Here is a 22,789-nt window from a genome sequence, read left to right on the forward strand (position 1 = left end):
ATCTTCTCACTTCTCTTTTCAATTGTGATCAGTTTTTTTGTGAGAAAAAAAAAAGCATGGATAGGATTAACCTTTCTAAGAGAACTTTACAAAACCTGAATATTCAAGCCAAATTTGGGAAACAAGAGGAAGATGGGACACACTGTCTAGTTGAATGACTTTAACTAGGATCCTCCAGAAAGGCCATCTTTCTACTTGATAGCATTGTGTATCCAAGAGGAAGCCTCAAGACAAATGGACAAAGCTTTAAAACCCACTTCAAGTCACTAGCTTTTTATTTTGCTTAAATCTCACTGGCAAGATTTATTTGGCATTCTTCCTTGGTTAGATCAAGACAGTTACCAAGGAGATGAGATTGGCGTACTGTTGCTATGAAATCTTTGCAACCAGTTCACACTAGCAAGCTTGGAAAAGTGTCTTTTATTGTCGCTAGATAGCTGCTGCTGTGCTGAACTAAGCCTTGATGTTATCAGCAGAAACAGGTAAACAGCAGACTAAGACAGACTGATTGCCACGCTGGAACTCTGGAAAAATGATAAACTCTCCTCTACCTAGCAGTAACTTCTCATAAAATCATTTAGGAGTCTTGGAAATAACTTAGGGAGTAGATACTTTTTTTCCAATCAGTCCCTTCCTTCACTTATCAGCTCTAGTCTCTATCATTACCAAAAAGATGTTACTTCTTTTCTCTTTTACCATCAAATCATTGCATGTTAGCATGAGTAATTCAAGTTCCAAATTGGATTCTCTGAATTCCTGAGATGGTATCCTTATTAGGAAAATGTACAAATTAGCCTACATTTATAGGCAGTTGTGCCTATCCAAATCCCCCTGGACCTTTTACATTATTTGAGGAAAATCATATGAGCTCCGAATACACATCAGGGTCCTTTTATTTGGTTTACATCCTACTTCAAAGTAGTGTCAAAGCTTTGCCTTTTAGAAACTTGCCTGCTGGAATAAGAACATTCTTTTTAGAATATTCCAAGAGGTCTTTACAGCTAAATCAGTTTGAGTGGGGGCGGGGGGAGGTGGGGAGGATGGAGGATGCACACAGTGGGAGTAAAGAACCCAGTAAGTTTGGATGAAGTCACCAGAATATGACAGCAGAGAGGGGATTGAGGTTAGATAATAGGGAAAACCCCCCAACATTTCAGAGCTACTGAAATGGAGGTTTTTAAATGAGATCTCCTCTAAAGTTCTTAAAGACCACTTTACACATCCATCTTTTTGAAGTAATTTAGGTGTATAGTTCAGTTTGGAGGTAGAAGGAGTCTGATTGAACTCAGTCATGAAAGTCTGTGGTGTTTTTTGTTTTGTTTTGCCAACCTTGAATGCCTACTGCCCAGTGGAAAAGGGTTCCCTTAACTCAGTTTCATTTCTTACACATTTGGGCATAGTTTAAAAATAAGTAAGTAAAATTAACAATGTCCTAAAATACAGAGTAGTGATTTGCCTAAAGTTGACTGTGGAACTCGAGTATCAGTCCATTATTCATTATCTAAACAGCTGATCTCAGTCTCTGATCGGTTTTCAGACTCTTTTCATGGGTGGTGAATACTTACAATGAGACTACTTTGGTCTCTTGTGACTCCATAGAAGGGGTCGGTCTCCTGAGTGATTAAGACTTGCTTGATCATTTAATAACTTTGAGGAGCCATGAAGTTTTGGAAGGAGATAAAAACACAGCTGAATCCACAAAGTTGTCTTCCTTAGTAAGCTTGACTTAGCCTCTTTCCGAGGTTAAAATGGAAAAAAAATGACTAAGAATATTATTTTGGAAAGAGCTAGACCTTGTCACTGGTAAACCTTGTATCTAGTGATTCTGAAGCAGATCTTCACTCACATTGGTGCCCAGCAACATCAAGATTCAGATAGTGAGTAAGTCTTTAAAATAGAAGTCATTACTTGGAGAGGAAGGGGATTTCCATCCCCACCAGGCCTGTCCCTTTTACATCTCTTCCGTCATCAGAGTCCCTCCCTTGTCTGGAGTGTATCTGAGCTCTTGTTAGCCCGCCTCCTTGGCTGTGGCTTTGTGTCAGTCCAGAGTGAGTCATTGGCAGGACAGCGCATCCTATCACTGAGTTCAGCGGCTGTCACCCCTGCCCTGGGGAGGAAACTTGATCGAGGCCCTGGCTGCCGGAATGCTGCTTTGGCAGTCTGACATGCATGCATATGCATGCCATATGCATCTCTTCTGATTAGGTAATGAGAGTTGTATCACCTTTAGCCCTGGTGCTGTCTCAAGCACATCTTATTGGCGGCCAGGCTCGTGTCTGCCTTCGTTCTGAAGGCCCTGCTCTCCCAGGATGTGTGTCTTTGCAGAGTGGTCACATCACTACTACCCCATCTTCTGGGGAAGGGGGCAGGCAGAGAATGAGGAGGAAATCTGCTCCTTCTTGGGAAGGTTTCTTTTCAGAATGGCCAAATGTTTTAGCCCATGGCTATCTTTCCTTTAGCTGTCAAGTCGTGTGCACCACTTTGAATCCTATAGAAAATTATTGGCTTTTCATTCAAGTTTGGCAATAGTTTAATGAAGTTTAGTATCTGCACGAAATGAGAAGTACTGAAAATATACTTACAGCTACAGGACATAATGGATATAGTTCTGGGCCTAGAGTTAGAAAGACCTGATTAGTTCAAATCCAGGCTCAGAAATTTACTAGCTGTGTGGATATGACCCTGTGGTCTCTGATCTCTGATGGTCTTTGTTTCCTCCTCTGAATATGGGGCATTAATAGCACCTATCTCCCAGGGATCTTGTGAGGATCAATTAAGGTAATGTTTGTAAAGCACCTAGCATAGTGCTTGGCACAGAGTAGGTCCTTAAAGGAGGAGGCAGGTCTGCCTTAGGAGAGTTACACCAGCCCCTAGTATAGAACTTCAAAATTCCATGCAAAATAAAAAGCTGACTACAATTCTTCTCTGAAAATACTGATCTCTTAATATAGAACTTATTTCTGAGAGAATTTGTAGCCAAATCAGTATGAACTCCTGCTTGAATGACACGATCATAGATGGAAGGGTTTTCCTGCTCAGTTTAAGCTGGGGACATTCAGAAATCATCACTCTTTATGGCCCCAGGTTTAGGTGTCTGTAAAGACTGGATCCATTTGGTCTTCACATTTTCATAATCTTGGTAAAGTTTGAGGGGCAAGGTATAAAGCACTGGCTTTAGAAGCAAGAGACCAAAGTCAGAGGCCCATGTCTGGTCCCCACCAGCTGTGTAACCTTAAGGAAGCCACTTAGTGGAACTTTGGTGTCTTCCTCTGTTAGGTAGGAATAATCCTATTTGCATTATCTACCCCACAGGGTTCTTGTGAGGCATGAGCTTCACTCTATAAATATAAGGTTACTATTATCAGCATCATTAGGCTTAAAAGGTAAAGGCATGAGCTCCTTGAGAGCAGGTGCCAGCTTGTCTTTCTCTGTGTCCCCAGCACTTAGCTCTGCACTTGGCAGGATAGACACTTAATAAATGCTTATTGTCTAACTCCCATCAAAGGTAAGTTGAAATGGAAAGTGCACAGAAGTTCTCTGAAAGGAAGACTCAGCCTATAGAAAGTATATGTCAGTTCCTTGGATACAACACATCTGTAAAATATTCATGTCCCTATGACAAATATAGACCATCTGCTGTCATGCATGGTCCCTGGGTGAACATTTAGTATGTTCTGGAGCAGGCAGTCCTCCTTTTAAAAATTGTGTTTTCAGAGCCCTTGGAGACACCCAGTCTCTAATCTTCTTTTCCCTTGTGCTTAGCTCTGTCTACAAGGACTCCAACACCTTACACCTTCCCACAGAACGTTTTTCCCCTGTGCGCCGGTTTTCTGATGGGGCTGCAAGCATCCAGGCCTTCAAAGCTCACCTGGAGAAAATGGGCAACCACAGCAGCATCAAACAGCTGCAGCAGGTAAAGGAAAGGCTACAGGTGCTGCTGCAAGAGTATGATTAATACAGACAGCCCAGACAGGCTCCCCAGGAGGGTTACATACGGTCCTTCTGTAATACACAGCAGCAGGATTGCAGCTCATGGCTTAAGAAAATAATCATTTTCTTGTAAGAGGTCTCTGCTCTCTAATTAAGAAGCTCTTTCTTTGCCGTCTACCACTACCTAGAGACAAGACTGTTGTAGTCCCTAGGTTTTCCAGGAGAGTATCTTGTGTTTGGGTTGTACCTTTTTCTCCAAGACAATCCTGACATTCTTCTACTGGTCAGTGGTCTGTATGAGCCTGTGGTTATAGCCACCTGGCTGCCTTGGTGAATTAAGAAATGTGCATTTAGATTCAACATGAGTCTGTAATTGAATCTTGGCCTTTGGGAATGACTGATCTTTGAATGGCACCAGCTATGTGTGTGTGTTTTACAGCAGACCATAGTCTCCATTGTTACCCAAGTCATCATGGGATGTCAGAGCTGGCACAGGGACTTGTGCAGCTTTTTTCATGTTTCTGTATGACAGCCTGATTGACTATATTTAGCACACAAATAGAAACATCAGTTTCTCTGTACCAAGGACACTTCATCTCCTGTGACTTTTTCTGCCCATGAGACTGTGGAGCATCTGTTGCCACCAGGGTATGGCTCCATCGAATCTGTATTAACTGCATTCATTCCAGGAGTGTGAGCAGCTGCAGAAGATGTATGGGGGACAGATTGATGAGAGAACACTTGAGAAGACCCAGCAGCAACATATGTTATACCAGCAGGAGCAACATCATCAGATTCTCCAGCAGCAGATTCAGGTAGGTTTCTCCAAGCTCTCTCCAAGTTTAGGAGGGCTTTGATTTTCAAGCCATTTGTCTAACAACATCGAATGAAGTTTTTAAAAGAAGTCTTAGCAATAGCAAACCCTTTTAAGGTTTGCAAAGTGTATTAACATGGATTGTCTCATTTTAGTGATATTTTAAGAGTTGACATGTACGATAAAATGCAAAATCTTCTGGGAGCTGAACAAGATAGACAGATATCTTAGTCATTGAAACTTCTACCTTTTTCTTCCCAGGAGAACAGCCCACTATGATGTTATAATTCAACATGATTTTTCTTTACTGATTTTAGGATTGTATCCGTCCTCCTCAACCTTCTCCACCTCTTCAGGCTACATGTGAAAACCAGCCAGCCCTTCTTACCCACCAGCTACAGAGGTGATATGTTTTTTTGCTTTAGATCCAAGACATCTCAACAGTAAAGAACTTTAGGGCCAATTGATTTGTCATGAGAAAGCTGCTAGCTTTCTAAGGCATTCTCTCTGAAAGTTCCCATTTTTAAAAGCTAAATTAATAATACAGTATTTGGTTTAAATTTCAAAGAGCAGTCCTTCAATTCAACTGAACAATTATTTATTCAGTGTTTACTATGTTTAAGACACTCTTCTAGACACGTCCTTGAAGTCATACCCATTTGTGTAGCTTTATTTCTACTTGCTTATTCCCACTAAATGGGTAACTTGAAGACTTGGCACAAGAAACTGAACATAGGCCTCCTTTAGACTCTGCTACTATCTTTTATGGGGAGTCTGGTAAACTAGGGAGAGTTATTGTTTGAAGGACCCTGTGGATAATGTGTGTCTATCATAAGCCTTAAAGCTAAGGACCTGCTGGTCTGTAAGGTAATGATTGAGTGGTTGACTTCAACTTCATGATTGTGATAAAATCTTCAGAGATTTGTTTGTGTTTCTTTTTAAAGGTTACGGATTCAGCCCTCTAGCCCTCCCCCCAGCCACCCCACCAACCATCTCTTCAGGCAGCCCAGTAATAGCCCTCCCCCTGTCAGCAGCAACATCCTCCAGCCTCATGGTGAGTGGGAGAGTCGGGCAGAATCATTGTGTGTCATGTGGAAAGGAGAAATAGAATTTCTCATTAGATATAAGCCCTGGAACTCTAGTGGCTGTTTAAAAATAATACTTTTTTGTGAAATATTATATTTATGCCATAGCATACCACTCCCTGGCTCAATTTGATTCTACAGCCTATTAGATTTTTGATTAGAGGTAAGAGGTCATTGTTTTGACTGGCTTCAGGTGTAAAGACCCCTAAGGATTTGTTTTTACAAAAAGTGTTAGTCCCCTCAAAACCTTCTGGGAAGAACCTAAATTGGCCTTGAGATGATATCAGACTAAGATTCTTATTGTCTATCAGTTTCTCCTGACTTCTACCCTAATTGCTTAGATACTTAGACGATGCCTTATCCCCAGGTGCTGCCTCTTCTTCCCAGTTTCAAGGCTTGCCATCCCGAAGTGCAATCTTCCAGCAGCCTGGGAACTGTTCTCCTCCCCCCAATGTGACACTGACCTGCATGGGCCTACAGCAACCTGCCCAGTCTCAGCAGGTGACCATCCAGGTACAAGAGCCATCCGATGTGCTCAGCAACATGCCAGGGTCATCAGCAGCTGGGCGGGGCATGTCCCTCAACTCCTGTGCCAGTCAGATTCAGATGCAGCACCGTGCCAACCTGATGGCCTCCCTCACGTATGGGCACCGCCCATTGTCCAAGCAACTGAGTGCCGACAGTGCAGAGGCCCACAGGTAAGGCTCTCCGGGGACACCTTTCAGGTGGCCTAGGATAAAGTGAGAAGAATCTTCTCCTCACATTCCCCCCACAGCATGATGAGGGCGAAGGGATAATCTGAACTATGTCCCTGGACCAAATGCTCCCACTGTGTTCTAAAGTCAGGCCTTCTAGAAGCTTGGGAGGTTCTTTGTAAGCTGTTTAGTGATCCACGGTCAAGGTACTAATGAGATAAAGGGAGAAAATGGCATGAGAAAAGAAAAACAGCAGCCCGTAATGGTAATACGCTTTTCAAAAATCTTGGGCTATTTCTTCTAGCTTTCCTTCCCATCTGTCTTTCTCTCTTGAAACCAGTGCTTCTTAATTATCTGGAAGACGTTTCAAAACAAACCGATAACTTCCTCCTACTAAGGTTGGTCATTTGTTTCTAGCCTCCTTAGTTCCTTTTAGCCATTGCACAGGACATGCATGGGAAGGTAAAAATGGATGAGGGAGAATGATACCTATAACCCTTCTTCTAGGGACCTCCTGTTGAAGGAAGGTAAGGGCTATCCTTTGAGATCTCGGACTCCTCGCACGGATCTTGTGTGTTTATTGTCTTTTGTGTTTGCAGCTTGAACATGAATCGGTTTTCCCCTGCTAATTATGACCAGGCCCATTTACACCCCCAACTGTTCTCGGACCAGTCCCGGGCCTCTCCCACCAGCTACAGCCCATCCACCGGAGTGGGCTTTCCTCCAACCCAAGCCCTGAAAGTCCCCGCACTCGACCAGTTCCCTACTTTCCCTTCCAGCGCACATCAGCAGCAACAGCACTACACCACGTCGGCACTCCAGCAGGCTCTGCTGTCCCCTACGCCGCCTGACTATCCACGACACCAGCAGGTCCCCCACATTCTCCAAGGACTGCTATCCCCCCGGCACTCACTCACAGGCCACTCGGACGTTCGGCTGCCTCCGGCAGAGTTTGCACAGCTCATCAAAAGGCAGCAACAGCGACAGCAGCAGCAGGAGTTACAAGAATTATTCAGGCATATGAACCAGGGGGATGCTGGGAGCCTGGCTTCTGGTCTAGGGGGGCAGAGTCTATCAGAGTGCCAGGCTTTGTCTTTGCCTTATCAGAATACTGACTCATATCACCACCATCACCACCACCACCACCACCACCATACCAGCCCCCAGCATCTCTTACAAATCAGGGCCCAAGAATGTATCTCCCAGGTTCCCTCGGCCACCCCGGCTCATGGGTACGCACACCAGCCGGCGCTGATCCATTCAGAGAGCATGGAGGAGGACTGCTCGTGTGAAGGAGCCAGGGATTGCTTTCCCGACAGTAAGAGTTCAAACACTTTGACCAAAGGTTGCCATGAGAGCCCTCTGCTATTGAATACAGGAGGGCCTGGAGACCCAGAATCTTTGCTAGGAACTGTAAGCCATGCACAGGAAATGGGGGTGCATCCATATCGACATCAGCCAGTGACTGGATTCAGTAGAAATAAAGTGCCCAGCAGAGGTAAGAGCCCCCTCCTCCGGGAGAAGAAGGCATATCCACCATGGCCCACTTGGGCGTGATTTTGGTTGTCAGGATTACCTGGTAGTCTCTGGTGTTACTAATCCAAAGACAGGTTTTGGTATTAAATAGTGAGGCTCAGAACTTTCCCTTTGGTGAGACAAGACCAAGGAAAACGCCTGTCACTAAAAGACTGGTTTGAAATAATTCAAGTTCTTTCCCTTGCTTAATTCTCATTTCCGTTCTTTTTTTTACTTATAAGTAAGCCAGGAGTAGAAATAATAAAGATGAGCCTCTCCATCTCAGTTCCTGCCTGGAGTGGACCAAAGAGCCAGTTTGATTCATAAGATAAAAAAAGCATTTCTCTTTAAGGATTATCAGAGCCCATCTGGATCCCACGGATGCACTTTACTGGCTCTCTTACTTTCTCTTCCTAAATAATGTCCATTACATAGACATGTTTGGGAAGGACATCAACATATATTTCTCTTCATCCCAGTTTATTTATTTATTTATAATGTACCTGATATATATTAGATACTATCCTCAGCTCTGGAGCTGCCAAGATAAAAATAAAGTAATCTTTACCTTCAAGGAACTTAGATTCTACTGGGGAGATTTAACATACGCAAAAATAAGTAAATATAAGGCAATTTAATATGGAAGTGACAACAGTAGGAGGAATCAGGAAAAGTTCTTGTGCAAGTGGAGATGAGAAGGAACGTGGAAAACATCTTTGTGAATGCAAGAGGAAGAAAAGCTAATAGAGTTGACCAAAATGAAAATTTATGTAAAGGGAGATAGTATGAAATGAGGCAGAATAGGTAAGTTAGAACCAAATTGTAGAAATACTTAAATACTGAGCAACGTGTATGTTAGCCCTGTATTCTTCAGTCCAAAAGCATGGTTTTAGCAGGTATAAAGGACATAATAAGTTCAATAGTAAGGGAGGAAAGTGAATGAACTTTATAGAGAAGATCTGGGGAGTGTAATGGTGAACATGTGGAAAGTGGTGGACTAAGTTAGTAGGTCTGTTTCAGTTCTAATTTTGACTGTGCAACTTTATGTGACCTTGGTTAGTTTACATAAATAAGGCAACCAGATCAAGAGAGGTTATAGGTTCCCTGGTTAGAAATTCATTCTGCCCTGGTAAGACTGTAGCTAAAATATACTATTCACTACAGTGAATATAGTATACACTACCGAGCAAAAGAGACATTGGAAGGCAGACATTATGGCTAGAGAACTTGTTAATTGGAAAAAGAAATTAAAAGCTTGGGGGAACATTATAATTTTTTTCAGATATATATATATATATATATATATATATATATATATATATATATAGGGTTGTCGCATAGGATAAAGTTTGAAAGTCATTATAAGGAGGCAGATTGTAACCCAATAGAAGGCAGAGTTTTCTAATGGAGGTTTATGAGAAAATAGATGGTACTGGGAGTTAGTTGGCTCCCCACGACTAGAGGTCTTTGACTCCATCAGGGATATTTTAAGAAGAGATTGCATGCTTTTAGTAGAGTTTAGGCTAGATGACCTCTGAAATCCCTCCTAATTTGGATGACTATAACTTAGCTAAGCCTTAATTTTCCCAGTTATTTAAAAAAAGAAACAAACCAGTGCAGAAGTACATATTAAGCAACTACTATGTGCCAGACATTGTGCACTGTGCTTGAGATACAAATATAGAGAATGAAAAAATCCATATTTTCAGTTAATTTACATTCTATCAGGGAGACAAATGTACATAATTAAAATAAATGTGGAATGAGCAAATACAAGATAATTTGGGAGGAAGGGCAGTTAGCAGTTGGGAAGAATCAGGAAAATGGTCATGTAGATAGTGGTGCTTGAATTGCATTTTGATGGATGAGAGGGTAAGCTTGAAGCTGAGATGAGAAGTATATTCCAGGAATTCCAGTGCAGAGCCCCAGAAGATAGTGTGTCATAGGTGAAGGCCATTTTGGCTAGAGCACAGACTGCAGGAAGGGGAATAATTGTAAAACAAGGTCGGAAAGATAGGTTAGGGCCATGTTACAAAGGATTTTAAAAACTATTAAGAGTTCAATAAAAAGGATACAGTATTTTTTTCTGTCTACTTGATAGGGTTGTGAATATTAAATGGAATAATGTGTGTTGGAATTGTTGGATAAACTATAGAGTGCTACACAAATATGATGTGACCCAGAGATTTGAAAGTTAGACACCAAATATAGCATAGGATTTGACAGGACTATGTCATTTTCTGACATTTGTGAGAAGTGTTTTCTCTGATATTATAAAGGATAGTTGCTTTATCCCTTCCCCCCTCTTGCCTAAAAAAAAAAAAAGAAACAAAGAAACAAAGAATTTATTCTTGTTAGCTATTGTTGGAACATGAGGTTCTCTTTTGGTTATAGCCTTCATCTAGTTACATAAGACTTATGGCCCCTGTCCTATGCTCATCAGTAACTTTTTGTTATCATTAGTCAAACATAAAAATGGAAAAGATAATGCTATCAAAAATCATGTCCCCAGATCCTTACCTTTTTTCTGTTGTTTTTCTTGGGTAGCTTCTGATTTTTTCCTCCTGTCTACTGTAGATTCATACACCATTCATTCAAACATACAACTAAATTTGTGAAGGAATTAAGTTTAAAAATATCAAATGTAGAAATAATATACATTCTAGCCAAAGTGACCGCATGTAAAAAAAAATATTGGAGTTAACTAGTCACAAGACTGATTATGGCGTGGCTGTGAAAGTATTTGATGCAGACCAAGGCTGCATGAGCAGCCAATGATTATCCATATCTGGAGGTATTGTAGTCTGCATGAACCAGAGACACATAGAGTACTATTGTCAGTTCCCAGAACCACTTTTTGAGAGAAACACTGATAAACTGATTTCATCCAAAAGAGTAGTAGATATGGAAATCATGCTTCCTTAGGCACAGCTAAGAAAGCTGGGGATTTTTAGACTGGAGAAAAAAATAAATCTGTCAATAAACAATGCTTCAGTAAAAGTGTTTTCTGTCTGTCAAAAGACTGCTTGAAGCACTAGGTTATACATCATCATCATCATCATCATAATCCTTGCCCTCAAATAGCTTACCTTCTAATGTAAGGAGATAACATTTGTAAGTCAGAATACACAAGATGAAGAGAGAGTAAATGGAAGGCAACCATAGAAAAGGGGCACTAGAATGTGGGGGGACCAGGAGAGGCCTCCTAAAAAGGGTATATTTAAGATGAGTCTACAAGAAAGGCCAGGATTCTAAGAGTCAGATCAGAGGTTGGTTGAGGAGATAGCATTCCACACATGGAGATGGGATTTGGAATATCTAGTACAAGATATAACAATTAGGCTGTTATAAATGGGTTGTAGAGCTTGAAGAAAATAATAAAATATAAGAAAGAGAGAAAGAAAAGAAGGGGTAAAATTGTAAAGAGTTTTAAATGCCAAAGGATCTTATATGTTAACTCCTAGACTTAATTATTGAGTGGAGAACAGGAAGGTGACATGGTCAGATGTACCCCTTTGGGGAAATTACTTTGGCAGTTGTGTGGAAAATGAATTGGAGTAGGAAAAGATTTAGAGCAGAATGACCCATTAGTGTACTAATCCAGGAAAGAGGTGAATAAGGGCTTGACATAGGGTTGGGCTCTGATTGGAAAAAAGACACACATGAGGGAGATATTATAGAGAAATAAATTGCAAGATTCCACAACTGATTGATCTTGATTTGGGTAACTATGAGGCAACAAAGTAAAGTTGAGTATGACATGCAAGTTCTAAATTAAATGACTAGGAGGATGGTGGTGATCTTGGCAGTGATGGAGAAGTTTAGAAGAAGCGAGTTTTGTTTTAGACATATGGAGTTTGAAGTCCTATGAGCATTCAGTTAAAAATATTCAGTAAACCTTTGATGATTCAGGAGTAGAGCTCATTACAGACATTGGTGGAGAAATGGATCTGGAATCATTTGATTGATGACGATGATAATTGAACCAGTAGGAGCTGATAGGATGATGGGGTCACCAAGGGATCGTATAAGGAGCAAGGAGAACAACCCGTGTGACACAACCTTGCAGCACACTCAAATTTTGGGGGCATTACATGAAGATATATTAAAAGCAACTCGGAAGGGGCGGTGAGACAGGACGACCAGGAAAGAACAGTCAGGAAAACCTGGAGAATAGAGCTCTTAGGAGATAAGGCACTTCACAGGATCAGGTATTTTTGAGAGGTCAAGAAAAATAAGGATCAAGAAAGAGACCATTAGATTAGATCACTGGAGACTTTGGACAGAGCAGTTCCAGCTAATAATGAGGTCAAAAACCAGATTGCAAAAGATTTAGACAAGAGTGTTAGAAGTGGAGGCAATGATTATAGACAGCTTTAGTTGAAGGGAAACAGAAATAAAGGACCCTAAGTGACTTTGAAGAGCAGGTATGAAAGACTTTTTGAAAAGCTGGATGGCTCCAGAGAGTGGGCAGACCTAGCACAGGTGGATAGAACTGACTGAAAGATTCCAACTCAATACCAGGAAGAACTTTCTAGCAACTAGAGTTGTGGATGCCTTATGAAATAATGAGATCGTTGTTGGTGTAAAGGTTCAACTAGCAGCTGATTAACTACCTGCAAGGAGGTTGTAAATGACCTCAGGTCCCAACCAACCCTAAGATTCCATGAATTTCAGAGTCCACACTGTATCCTGTTAAGATGTCTTGAGTACAGTTCATGTTCTTCAATTCTCTTGGCACTGGTTTAAAGTGCTAATAATCTTTTTCAAGTCTTCCCCTGCCAGTAATTTTCTCTCAATTCATTGTTCTTCCTCTAATTTTACGGAGTTGGAGTCCTTTTGACTACCTCACCTTTTTTCCCCTCTTCTTCTAGTCGAGCTTTTTGTCTTTAGTTTTCTCTTTTGATGTATAAAGGATTTAGATCCTTTTCTATATTAGTCTCAGTTTCTACCCCATTAGCTTCTAGGCATAACTGGTGTCTTAGTAGACACCTCCCTTAGTAACTTGTCTCACTGGCACCAACTACAAATCCCAAGTTCTCTCTTACCCTTCTAGCCATTGACCCAAGCCATCCTCCTATCCCTCAGCTTCTAGTTATTTTCTCTACCTAATCTATTCTCAAACACCCTTTTGGTGTTCTTCGTTTTCCTTCCCTTTCCACTTTACTTCTAGACAGTGTTTGCCTATCTAGATGCAGGTCACCTTATTCCTTTTACAACAGTGACACTGTTTTATGGATCAGAGTTTTGTTATATAAACCTGGAGTCTGGTACATTCAAGGCCTTGAAAAGCAGTAGTTATCTTTAGTTTTTAATAATCCCATTCTCAGATTTATAATATATATGTATAGATTGAAGTTAACTCCTATTTATTTTGGAAAATCTCACAATGGTGATCCCTTCAAAACATAAAATGCTTTTTAAAAAAACAAGCAAACCCATTACAATGGGTTCCATTGCCTGGTCAATGGGATGACATGAATTCCTTTCTCTATCTCTGAGCCATCACTCTGGAAGAGTAATTACGTTGAAACAGGCACCTGCCACCTGTGTCAAAGGGGCAGAATGATCCATCAGAACACTACTTGTTTATTTCTTGGCTCAAAGACTTTCTTTTTGATTACATTTCCAATTATAAAGATCCAATAAGATAGATGATATGGAATACTGTCATGTGGGAGGAGGTTTAGTCTTTCTCTGAATGACCTCAGTGGGTAGCATCACGAGCCTTAGGTAGAAGATGAGATTCAAATTATATTTCAGTATAAGAATTAAGTATAAGTTTCTAATAGACCTATCCAGAAGTGGAATGAGCAGTTTCAGGAAGGAATGAGTTCCCCAGTGAGGTGACCATTTGTCACAGTGTTGTAGAGAAGTTCCTATGCAGGCATGAATTGAACTAGAAGATTTCTGAGGTGGCTTCCATCTCTGTGAGTGTGTGAACTTCCTCAAAAGTATAAGAAGGTATTTAGAAGATACCTTTCTAAAAGGGTAGGCAAACAGTACTTTTCAGTATACCTCTCTGGGGATGTATTACATACATACACTGCATTACATATTTCTATATCTTGTGCTTATTATTAGTTCACTTGGTGATTTTGCCAGCTTGTCATTTTTTAGAAGAAGCCACATTCTCTTTTTATATAAACAGTATCTTGGATAAATCACCGGACTCGGTGCAAGAAAAAATAGTGACAAATTAGACTTCACTTATAGCCTTTAAAAGGGTTAAGTACCCATGTCATACCCTTGGTCAGAGCAGCTTTGAAGAGTCTGCAAATGAATAAAGACAAGTCAACATTGACAGATGCAACAGGATATTGTGCAAGCTGTCCCAGCTACTACACTAGGTGGGTGGTCTGTAGAGTGATTTCTCAAGTGGAATTAGGCCAACCAGTCATTTTTTCCCTTGTGTGGTCACCTCCTGATCATCTCAACCTTTGCCTGTTCACACTTCTGCTAAGGCAAATCCCTGCCATGGTACTCCATAGGCCACTTTCCTTTATTTAAAAATTTTGCCTTTGCCTCAATGATCTTTGAAATCATGGAAAGAACAACAGAAAAAAGTTAATCCCAAACTTGTCTTAAAACCAAACGTGAACAGCCTTCTTAATGTTAAGTTTATCTTCTCATGATCACTTTTAGTCATTCCTTCTCTTTCTCATCTTTATTCCCTAGTTATCCAAGGGTCCTTTGGTGCCACTTATTGTCCATCCTTAAGAAATCCTCGATTGGTCCTAGCATTGCCTCAAGTCCTAAATATCTCTTCCCTTCCACAGCCAGTTGCCTAGAAAACGCTCTCTATGTGCACTCTCTCCCATTTCTGTCTTCACTTCTCCCTCCACCCTTTGTAATTACTTCATCAGTAAACAAAAACTACTCCCTCAAAGTCACCATTGTCTTAATTGCAGACCTGTGGGCCTTTTCTCAACCCTCTTCCTTCTTCACCTCTCTACATCTGACATTGTTGCCCTCCCTTCCTTGGATGCTCTCTCTGCTTGGAGTTTTCAGGATTTCACTCTCTCATTTTTCCCACCTGCCTGACTTCAGTGCCCTATTATCATCCATCTCTCAACCTCTCTGGCTTTGCCTTGAACTTTCTCACTAGAAAGTCTTTAGAATCCTTTCTAAAAGGATGGTGACTTGCTCATCTCCCAGCGCTCTCTTGTCCTGGGATGGCCCCAGTTCTGCATCACCAGAGCTTATGGGATGTCTGCGGCAGAATGGTTTGTCTCAGTCTGCACACCTCCCCCGAAGGGGGCCCCAGGCTTGCCTCCTCATTGCAGTTACATTTACCTCACCCTCACATATATATATTATATATATATATATATATATATATATATATTTTTAACTTGCTCTGTGTCAGATACTGTGCCAAGAACTTTACAATTATTACTTCATCTGGATTCTCACAACAGCTCTAGAGTGCACAGATATGGAAACTGAGGCAAAGGGGGGTGAAATGACTTATCCAGAGTCCTGCCCAAGGCAGAGTTTGAACTAGTGTCTTCCTCCTTCTGGGACAATTCCTTCATTCTACCTGAGACCTTTCCTGAGCCTCCCAGCCAAGGGTCTTCTCTCTTAGAGAATTACCTCATATTTACTCTGTCTATCTTGTATTTGCTTCTAGAAACACGTGTTATCTCCCCTGAGAGAATGTAAACTCCTCTAGGATAGAAGCTGCTTCAGAGAGTGCTCTTAATAAACAGTTATTGATTGGCTTAGGGTTCAAATTTCATTCCCCCTTATTAGTTAATATTTTTATCTTTTGACCTCTCAGTAATTTTCCAGGAAGCCTTATCAGCTTTGGTTTGATGGGGACTGTTTTCCCAAGGTTTGATGTTCTTCCTCCCCACCAAAAAAACCACCCACTCTTATTTATATTCCCAGTTGCCAGGCACAGAAAATTCATGCCAGCCCCTCTAATCGTTCTCAGGGTTGAACATAGAGAGCCTGGTTGTTTGTTTGCTTACTCTAGTAAAGCACCATCTTGGATAATGTGTGTGTATGTGTGTGTGTGTCTGTGTGTGTTTGTGGTTTTGTATGTGCATGTGTCTCCTGAAAACTAAAATATCAGAAATATTCTGCTCATTTGCAAATATATCACTAGCTCTTCTCTCACTGGATCAGGCTCCTACGATTCAGCTGGTTCTCTTGGATTTTTTTTCTATAAGCTGGCACTAACAGTAATAGCCCTTTGGCCTAAGAACTTGGGATTCAACAGGTAGAAGTCATCTGTGTAAGGCAGTGAGAGATAATGGAAAAGAAAAACGTAGCTGGGCCAGGAGAATGGACTGTTCCATAAGCTAGCTTGTGGTGTCAGGCACGTTGTTTACTCTGTTTCCTCACTTGTCAAGTCCTGAACATCTCTACTTGCCTTTTCCTGAGACCAAAAATAAGCAGACTCTGGAAAATAAGAACTGCTATTCAAATACAGCGTATTGCGGCAGAGTTGTTTGTTGGCAGTGCAAAACAGGAAAGTTTCCAGATTCACACGTCCAGTGTTGGGCCACATCTAGGGGCTTGCTTTGTTTGGAGTCTCTTGACTGTGCCTAAGCTGAGGGACTGTTTGATTATGTAGCACAATTTGTGCTTTTTTCCCCCTTAATAACTTTTTAATTTTTTTTTTCTCTCCCAAACGCATCCTCTTCCATCTTCTCCCCCATTCCAACTCCTGATACCTTTACAGAAAAAACTAGCTATAAGCAACTCACTTATGTAGCATGTAATGTTTTACAAATGAACCTCTTATTAACACAAACTGAATTGTATAATCAGCTTTATTTGTGTATGGCGACTGCACATAGTAGACATTTGATGATGCTTTTTTAACTGAATTTGAATAGAGGTTAGCTGGGAGTTTATCTCTTTCAGTTTTTCTCCACTGTGTTATTTTTCAAGATGATTTTCGTATCATTAACTGCATTTGTAACTGGTATTTTCCAGTGCCACCTCTCTAGTACCCTGCTATTAGAGAAACCCAGGCATTTAGAATTGTAGGGGCCATGATCCTATGGAAGACATTATATGATTTAAAACTAAAAGGACACTAGAAATTCTGTAGTTCACTTCCTACATTTTTAAGATTAAAAAGCTCGTGCCTAGAGAGGACAACTGACTTGCCGATTTAGGACCTTAAAAGGTCGCCTAGTTTAACCCCTAACCTGATTCAAATGAATGGCTTCTGATAATCAATTGACAGGCATTTCTTAAATGCTTTCTAGGTGCCAGGTATTATTTAGGCACTTGGGATACAAAGGAAAGACAAAAACTGTTTCAGCTTTCAAGGACCTTATGTTTTAATGGACCGCAACCTTTACCATTTGTCACTTACACTGATCAAATAACTATATGACGCTGCTGGTTTAGAATTAAGGTAGATTTTCCACACCCTATCCCACCCGTTTTATTTGAAATAGAGAATTAGGAGGAAATTGGTATTGCATCCTACTGTTTAACCTCCTTGTTCCTCCAGCAACAAACTATCCCCTCAATCCTAGCTGGGATTGGTAGAGAACTCACTGATGAAATCAGTATAATTTCATATGAAAGTTAAAAAGTATTAGCCCATTGGGTGGAGTTAATTCTTCAGAGAAAAGACCTCACACCTGTCATAGGAATCTAACCTTTTAAAACAAATACAATATTTAAGTTTTATGACGGTAGAAACTAAAGGAATATCCAGGCATTCTTCCATCAACACAAGAGTCTTCCTGATTGTCCCTGAGAACAGAGAAATGTATTTTTACCAGCTATCCCTCTTCAACTCTGGAGCCGGATCCTCAGGTCATGGAATCACTGACTTTTAGAATAATCCAAACCAGATTAATGGGTAAGCATTAGCATAGCACAACAGACATAGAACTAAACAGAAAATTGAAAACTTGGGTTTAATTTCCTGAGCTCAGACTAATCATTTAATCTCCTTTGGCATACAGTTTATCTGTAAAATGAGAGGGTGGGATTCAGTGGCCTTGGGAAGCCCTAGTTCTGACATTTTGTGATGTCCTCCTACAGGCTCTCTTCTAGGGAAAAGGTAACCAGTCCCTTTTGGGAAATGAAGGCCAGTCAAAGCCTAGTTTCCCTCCCAGCAATTCTGTGGGTTAGTTGGGTGTCTTCAACTAATGTTTTATTCAGATATATGCATTGTTCGCTATTACCTTATCCTAGGTTAGGAGCTTGTGATCTGGGAGGCTTGTGTGAGGGGGAGGAACTATAGCTCGGCTGACCCTCTCTTTTGCTGTCTCCCTAGAATCTGTCATAGGGAACTGTATGGACAGAAGTTCTCCTGGACAAGCTATGGAGCTGCCTGATCATAATGGGTTGGGTTACTCATCACGCTCCCCCGTCAGTGAGCATCACAGGCCCCGGACCCTGCAGAGACATCACACTATCCAGAACAGCGATGATGCTTATGTATGTTGGTGTCCTGAAAGTCTCTTGGAAACCTGAAAAGAGGTGGTTAGCAGCGTCCGGCTTCCTCCGCTGCCAACCAGCCTCATCTGGCCCCTGTAGGAAGGGAATATGGCGTTCTGAGCTCCATCTCCCAAATTCTGGGCCGAGGGCATAAGGGTTATTTGTTTCACCCAGGCTTTGGCCTGACCACCCTGAGCTCCACGGGGTGCTTGGGTCCCCTCCCTAGAGAACCTTCCGAGAACCACCTGGAGTTTGTCCATTTAGCTAGATTTGAACTCACAGCTTTAGACTAAGTAATTGTAACCATCCAGTTTCCTTTGTAGAAGCAAATTCTTAGCATGATTTGGGTCGGAGAGGTCTGACTTTAGAGAAACCATATTTAAGAGGGCTTTTCCCAATCTCATCCTGTGACAACCTCTTCAGGGACCCTCAGATAAAATGGAAAGAGCACTGTGCTGGGGCTTTGGAAATTTGCATGCAGGTCCCACCATTGTGACCATGGCCGTAAATTGGAACTGATAATATTACCTTCAAAAGTTCTTTGAAACCATCAAAGAGCAATGTAAATGTGAATTGTCATTACCAACAGTGGGTGGTCAATGGGCAAAAAAAGTCTGAAAGTCTGGATGGAAGACCCCCACCCTCCTGTTGTGTTTGCTTGAGCACGAGGAGCAGTGTGGCTGGAGGGTAGCGCCCCAGGCTCTCTCAGTACCCACAGGCCAGGGCTAGTCTTTTCTAGTAGCTTTCATGTACCTGGATCCTTGCCTTCTGCAGGTGCAGCTGGACAACTTGCCTGGAATGAGTCTCATGGCTGGAAAAGCACTCAGCTCTGCTCGGATGTCTGATGCCGTCCTCAGTCAGTCTTCCCTCATGGGGAGCCAGCAACTCCAGGACAGGGAAAGTGAGGGTAAGGGGCTCCTGGGGCAGAGTATGATCTGGTGGGTGGGAGAGAAGAAGGTCAAGATCCTGGCTCTCTCCTTGGTATGATATGGCCATGAGGTAGAGCTCCAACCAGGACAACCTGGAAAGTCATGGTAAGCTTGGAGACAGGAGGGGAACCGGGTCACTGTCCCTGATCCTCTGCTTGTAGCTCTCTGCATTTGACAAACTATTCAACCTCTTCTGGTCTCAGTTCCTGGCTCGATAAATTGGAGTGATCATATTTGCATTATCTTCTCAGATTTATTGTGAGGGAACATATAAATATGTTATTTGGTCATTATTAGTTGTTATCAAGAATGCTATTCTAGACCTAGATAAATACCTCTCTCCATTTTCAGCAAGGCCCCCTCTCTCAGACTCAGAGACTCAGGCTCAGGCCCAGGAAGTAACATCAGCTGGAGAATGCACAGTCCAGATATGGTCTGAAGGAGGGAGGAAGGAAGGGAGAGGGAGGGGGAAGGAGGAGAGAAGAAAGAGGGAAAGAGGGAGGAAGGAAGGAAAGAAAGAAGGAAGGGAAGGAGAAAGGAAATGAGTATTTGTTAAGCACCTGCTATGTGTCAGGCACTGCATTAGCATTAATATTATCTTACATGATCTTCACAACTCTAAGAAGTAGTATCTATTAATATCCCCATTTTACATTTGAGGAAACTGAGGCAGATAGTGGTTAGTTGCCTTGGCCAGGGCCACACAGCTAGTAAGGATCTCAGGCTAAATTTGAACTCAATTCTTCTTTTTTTTTCTTCCCTGAGGCAGTTGGGGTTGCCCAGGGTCACATAGCTAGGAAGTGTTAAGTGTCAGAGGTTACATATGAACTCAGGTCCTCCTGACTTCAGGGCTAGTGCTCTATCCACTGTGCCCCCTAGCTGCCCCCCAATTCTTCTTGACTGCAGGCCCAGTGCATCACCTTGCCCCTTGAGCTGAATAAATAGATTTGAGAATCACCCACATAAAAATGATTTGGTGATGTCATTGTAACATCACCACACCAGAGAGTATAGAGTGAGAAGAGGAGAGAGCCCAGAACAGAGCCTTAGAGGACCCTTGTGGTTGATGAGCATGATCCGGATGTGGCCCCAACAGAGAGAAATGTGAGAGAAGCGGGAGAGACCATCATCCTGACAACCAAGAGAGGAGGGCCTCCAAGAGAAGAGGGACCCGGGAGGGAAGTCAGAAAGGAGTGCAGTGGAGAGGAGGCCCTTGGCCTTGGTGATGCAGGGGGTCCTGGAGACTTTGGAGAGAGAAGCTTCAGTTCTAAGACAGACCCAAACTGTGGAGAATGCCAGAGAGAGGCAAGAATGTGGAGGCCCCCACTCTGGACAGCTTTCTCAAAGAGTTTAGTCACCAGAGTGATGCCCTGGATGGCCTAAGTAAAAGGATTCTGTTTGTTAAGAATGGGCATGTGAATGGGCAGTAGGGAAGCATTCAGTAGATAGGGAGAGAACAGATCTGATGGGGGGGGCAGTCTGGGGGGATCCGATCAAGAGAATATGTTAAGGAAGTTTGCCTGGGCAAGGAGAATAGCCACCTCTTCCTGTGAGAAAGGGGAAATAAAGATAACTGAGGAGCAAGAGGAAGGGAGAAGGGAGAGCTCTCAGCAAATGGTCTCCATTTTTACTGAGATGAGGTGAGGAATATTCAGCAGAGAAGTTGGGAGGCTTGAGAAGGTTTGGAAAAGTTACAAAAATGCTGATGTGGTGTGGCGAATGGGAGGGTGAAATCAGAGAAAGGTGGGAAGATAGCCCAAGAGCCCATTCGAGATTATCTGAGTAATGATTGCAGTGGATACTTTCCTACTTTTGGGAATAGATGGTTCTTCCCTTCAAAGAGTCTATGGCTTAGGAAGGAGTAAAAGCTGTGCACAAACAAGTATGATACCAAGAAGGTCTTAAAAGCAATAAGAAATTTGACCAGTGTGGCCCTAGACACACCTTTTTCTTTCTGTCTTGAAAAATAGTACTATCTTTTTTCTAAAATGACAGCTTTTTGCCAACTTAGTTAGATGTGTAGACACCAGGCTTTTGATTTGGAGAGATCTTTTTAATGCCAAAGGAGTAGAAAAAATGCTCACAATCCTCAGAACACAGGCCTAAATCTTCAGTCTGGCTCGCTCTTTAAAGGTCTTCAGAGGTCCTAGTTGTGGGAAATAAATTCCTGGGTCCCAAATAAAGGGTCCTTTTTCCTTGTCCTTCCTCATAGCCAATCTCAAATGTTCCTTTTGGTCTTTCAGGCTGTAGAGAGAGTTTGGAAGGTCAAGAGCCCTCAGAGCTGAGCGACGGCAACCAGCACTTACACAACTCTTGTTATCCATCTACATGTATTACAGACATTCTACTGAGCTACAAGCATCCAGAGGTCTCCTTCAGCATGGAGCAGGCTGGGGTGTAACCAGAAGCGAGATGTGAGTATCATTCTGACCAGGTCAGCATCAGCACTGGCCACCCTCCCACTCCCCGAGGGGTTGGCAAAGGTTTACTGGATTCTCTTCAAATGAAATAACTCCTCCTCCTTCATGGTGGACCTGCCCTAGCTTTCTTCATGGCTCTTACAGGCTCTCAGTCTTCTCAAAATCAACCAGCAAATATTTGAACACTTACAAGGCACCCACCATCGTATTAAGTGCTATGGGGGATACAGAATAGAGTAAGCACTGTCTTTACCTGCTTATTGCTGGCTAGGGTGAAGCAAAATACAGGCACTTGGATATAGCAACTTAGGATTGAGATTAGGAAATGCTAAGTTCTAAATGAAGGATGTATAGCTAGAAGAGGAGGTTGACCGCCATCTTAATTGGAGGTGGTCCCTGCCTTGGAAGATAGGTCATATCTAGAGAAGCTTGGAGACAGCGGGGAGGAATTCTACTTCATGCCAGGGAAATGGCATCTGTCCAGATACAGAAGTTTAAAAGAATGAGACATGTTGGGTGGAACAGTTTGCCTTGAACAGGGGCAGAGAATGTTATTAGTCTGTGCTTCTGTATGGAGACAGCAGGAGTGAGCTGAGATTTGGGGAAGATCACCAGTGGTGTCTGTTAGAATCATAACAAGAACAGGGGCGCCTACACCCCAAGGTCAGCACTGTGGACACAGAGCCCACTGATGTCAGGCTCCTACACCAAACACTGATTCTTCTTTGTTTCTTCTCTGTTGCAGGTTTTATGTACAGCTTGGGAATAAAAAAAATTCATTTTAAACCCACAGTATCTAGCAGCATCGCGCCAAATCGCCATTGTATTTTTGCCCAGCTGGACTATCACAGCTCCTTTCCTCCTATCCAGTCCATCAGTGTGCTGTTCCTTGGGGTTCAGAGGGTGTTCTACCATGTTTGCCTGTATGATCGAGCCGCCAAGGAAATAAATGGGAAATGAGAGTTCTCCGCTTTTGGCAAAA

The 22,789-nt window shown here is 42.2% G+C and overlaps 1 protein-coding gene across 6 annotated transcripts in view; it reads left to right on the forward strand.

The window, feature by feature from the left end:
- The window catches only part of SIK3 (SIK family kinase 3), a 273,189-nt gene extending 250,400 nt beyond the window's left edge, over positions 1-22,789 (forward strand). For 2 of the 6 annotated variants that reach the window (XM_074304181.1, XM_074304183.1), the window contains 10 exons: positions 3,763-3,913; positions 4,620-4,745; positions 5,062-5,147; positions 5,689-5,798; positions 6,197-6,527; positions 7,304-8,022; positions 18,295-18,458; positions 19,233-19,365; positions 21,631-21,801; positions 22,553-22,789. In XM_074304181.1, the coding sequence (XP_074160282.1) occupies positions 3,763-3,913; positions 4,620-4,745; positions 5,062-5,147; positions 5,689-5,798; positions 6,197-6,527; positions 7,304-8,022; positions 18,295-18,458; positions 19,233-19,365; positions 21,631-21,788 (1,978 nt within the window). In that variant the 3' untranslated portion in view covers positions 21,789-21,801; positions 22,553-22,789. Of the gene's footprint in view, positions 1-3,762; positions 3,914-4,619; positions 4,746-5,061; positions 5,148-5,688; positions 5,799-6,196; positions 6,528-7,123; positions 8,023-17,708; positions 17,875-18,294; positions 18,459-19,232; positions 19,366-21,630; positions 21,802-22,552 lie in introns of those variants that run through there. The other 4 variants (XM_074304180.1, XM_074304178.1, XM_074304179.1 and 1 more) reach the window with 3 other exon arrangements.

Source organism: Sminthopsis crassicaudata, chromosome 3, assembly GCF_048593235.1.
Source record: "Sminthopsis crassicaudata isolate SCR6 chromosome 3, ASM4859323v1, whole genome shotgun sequence".
In the NCBI taxonomy this organism is placed as follows: domain Eukaryota; kingdom Metazoa; phylum Chordata; class Mammalia; order Dasyuromorphia; family Dasyuridae; genus Sminthopsis; species Sminthopsis crassicaudata.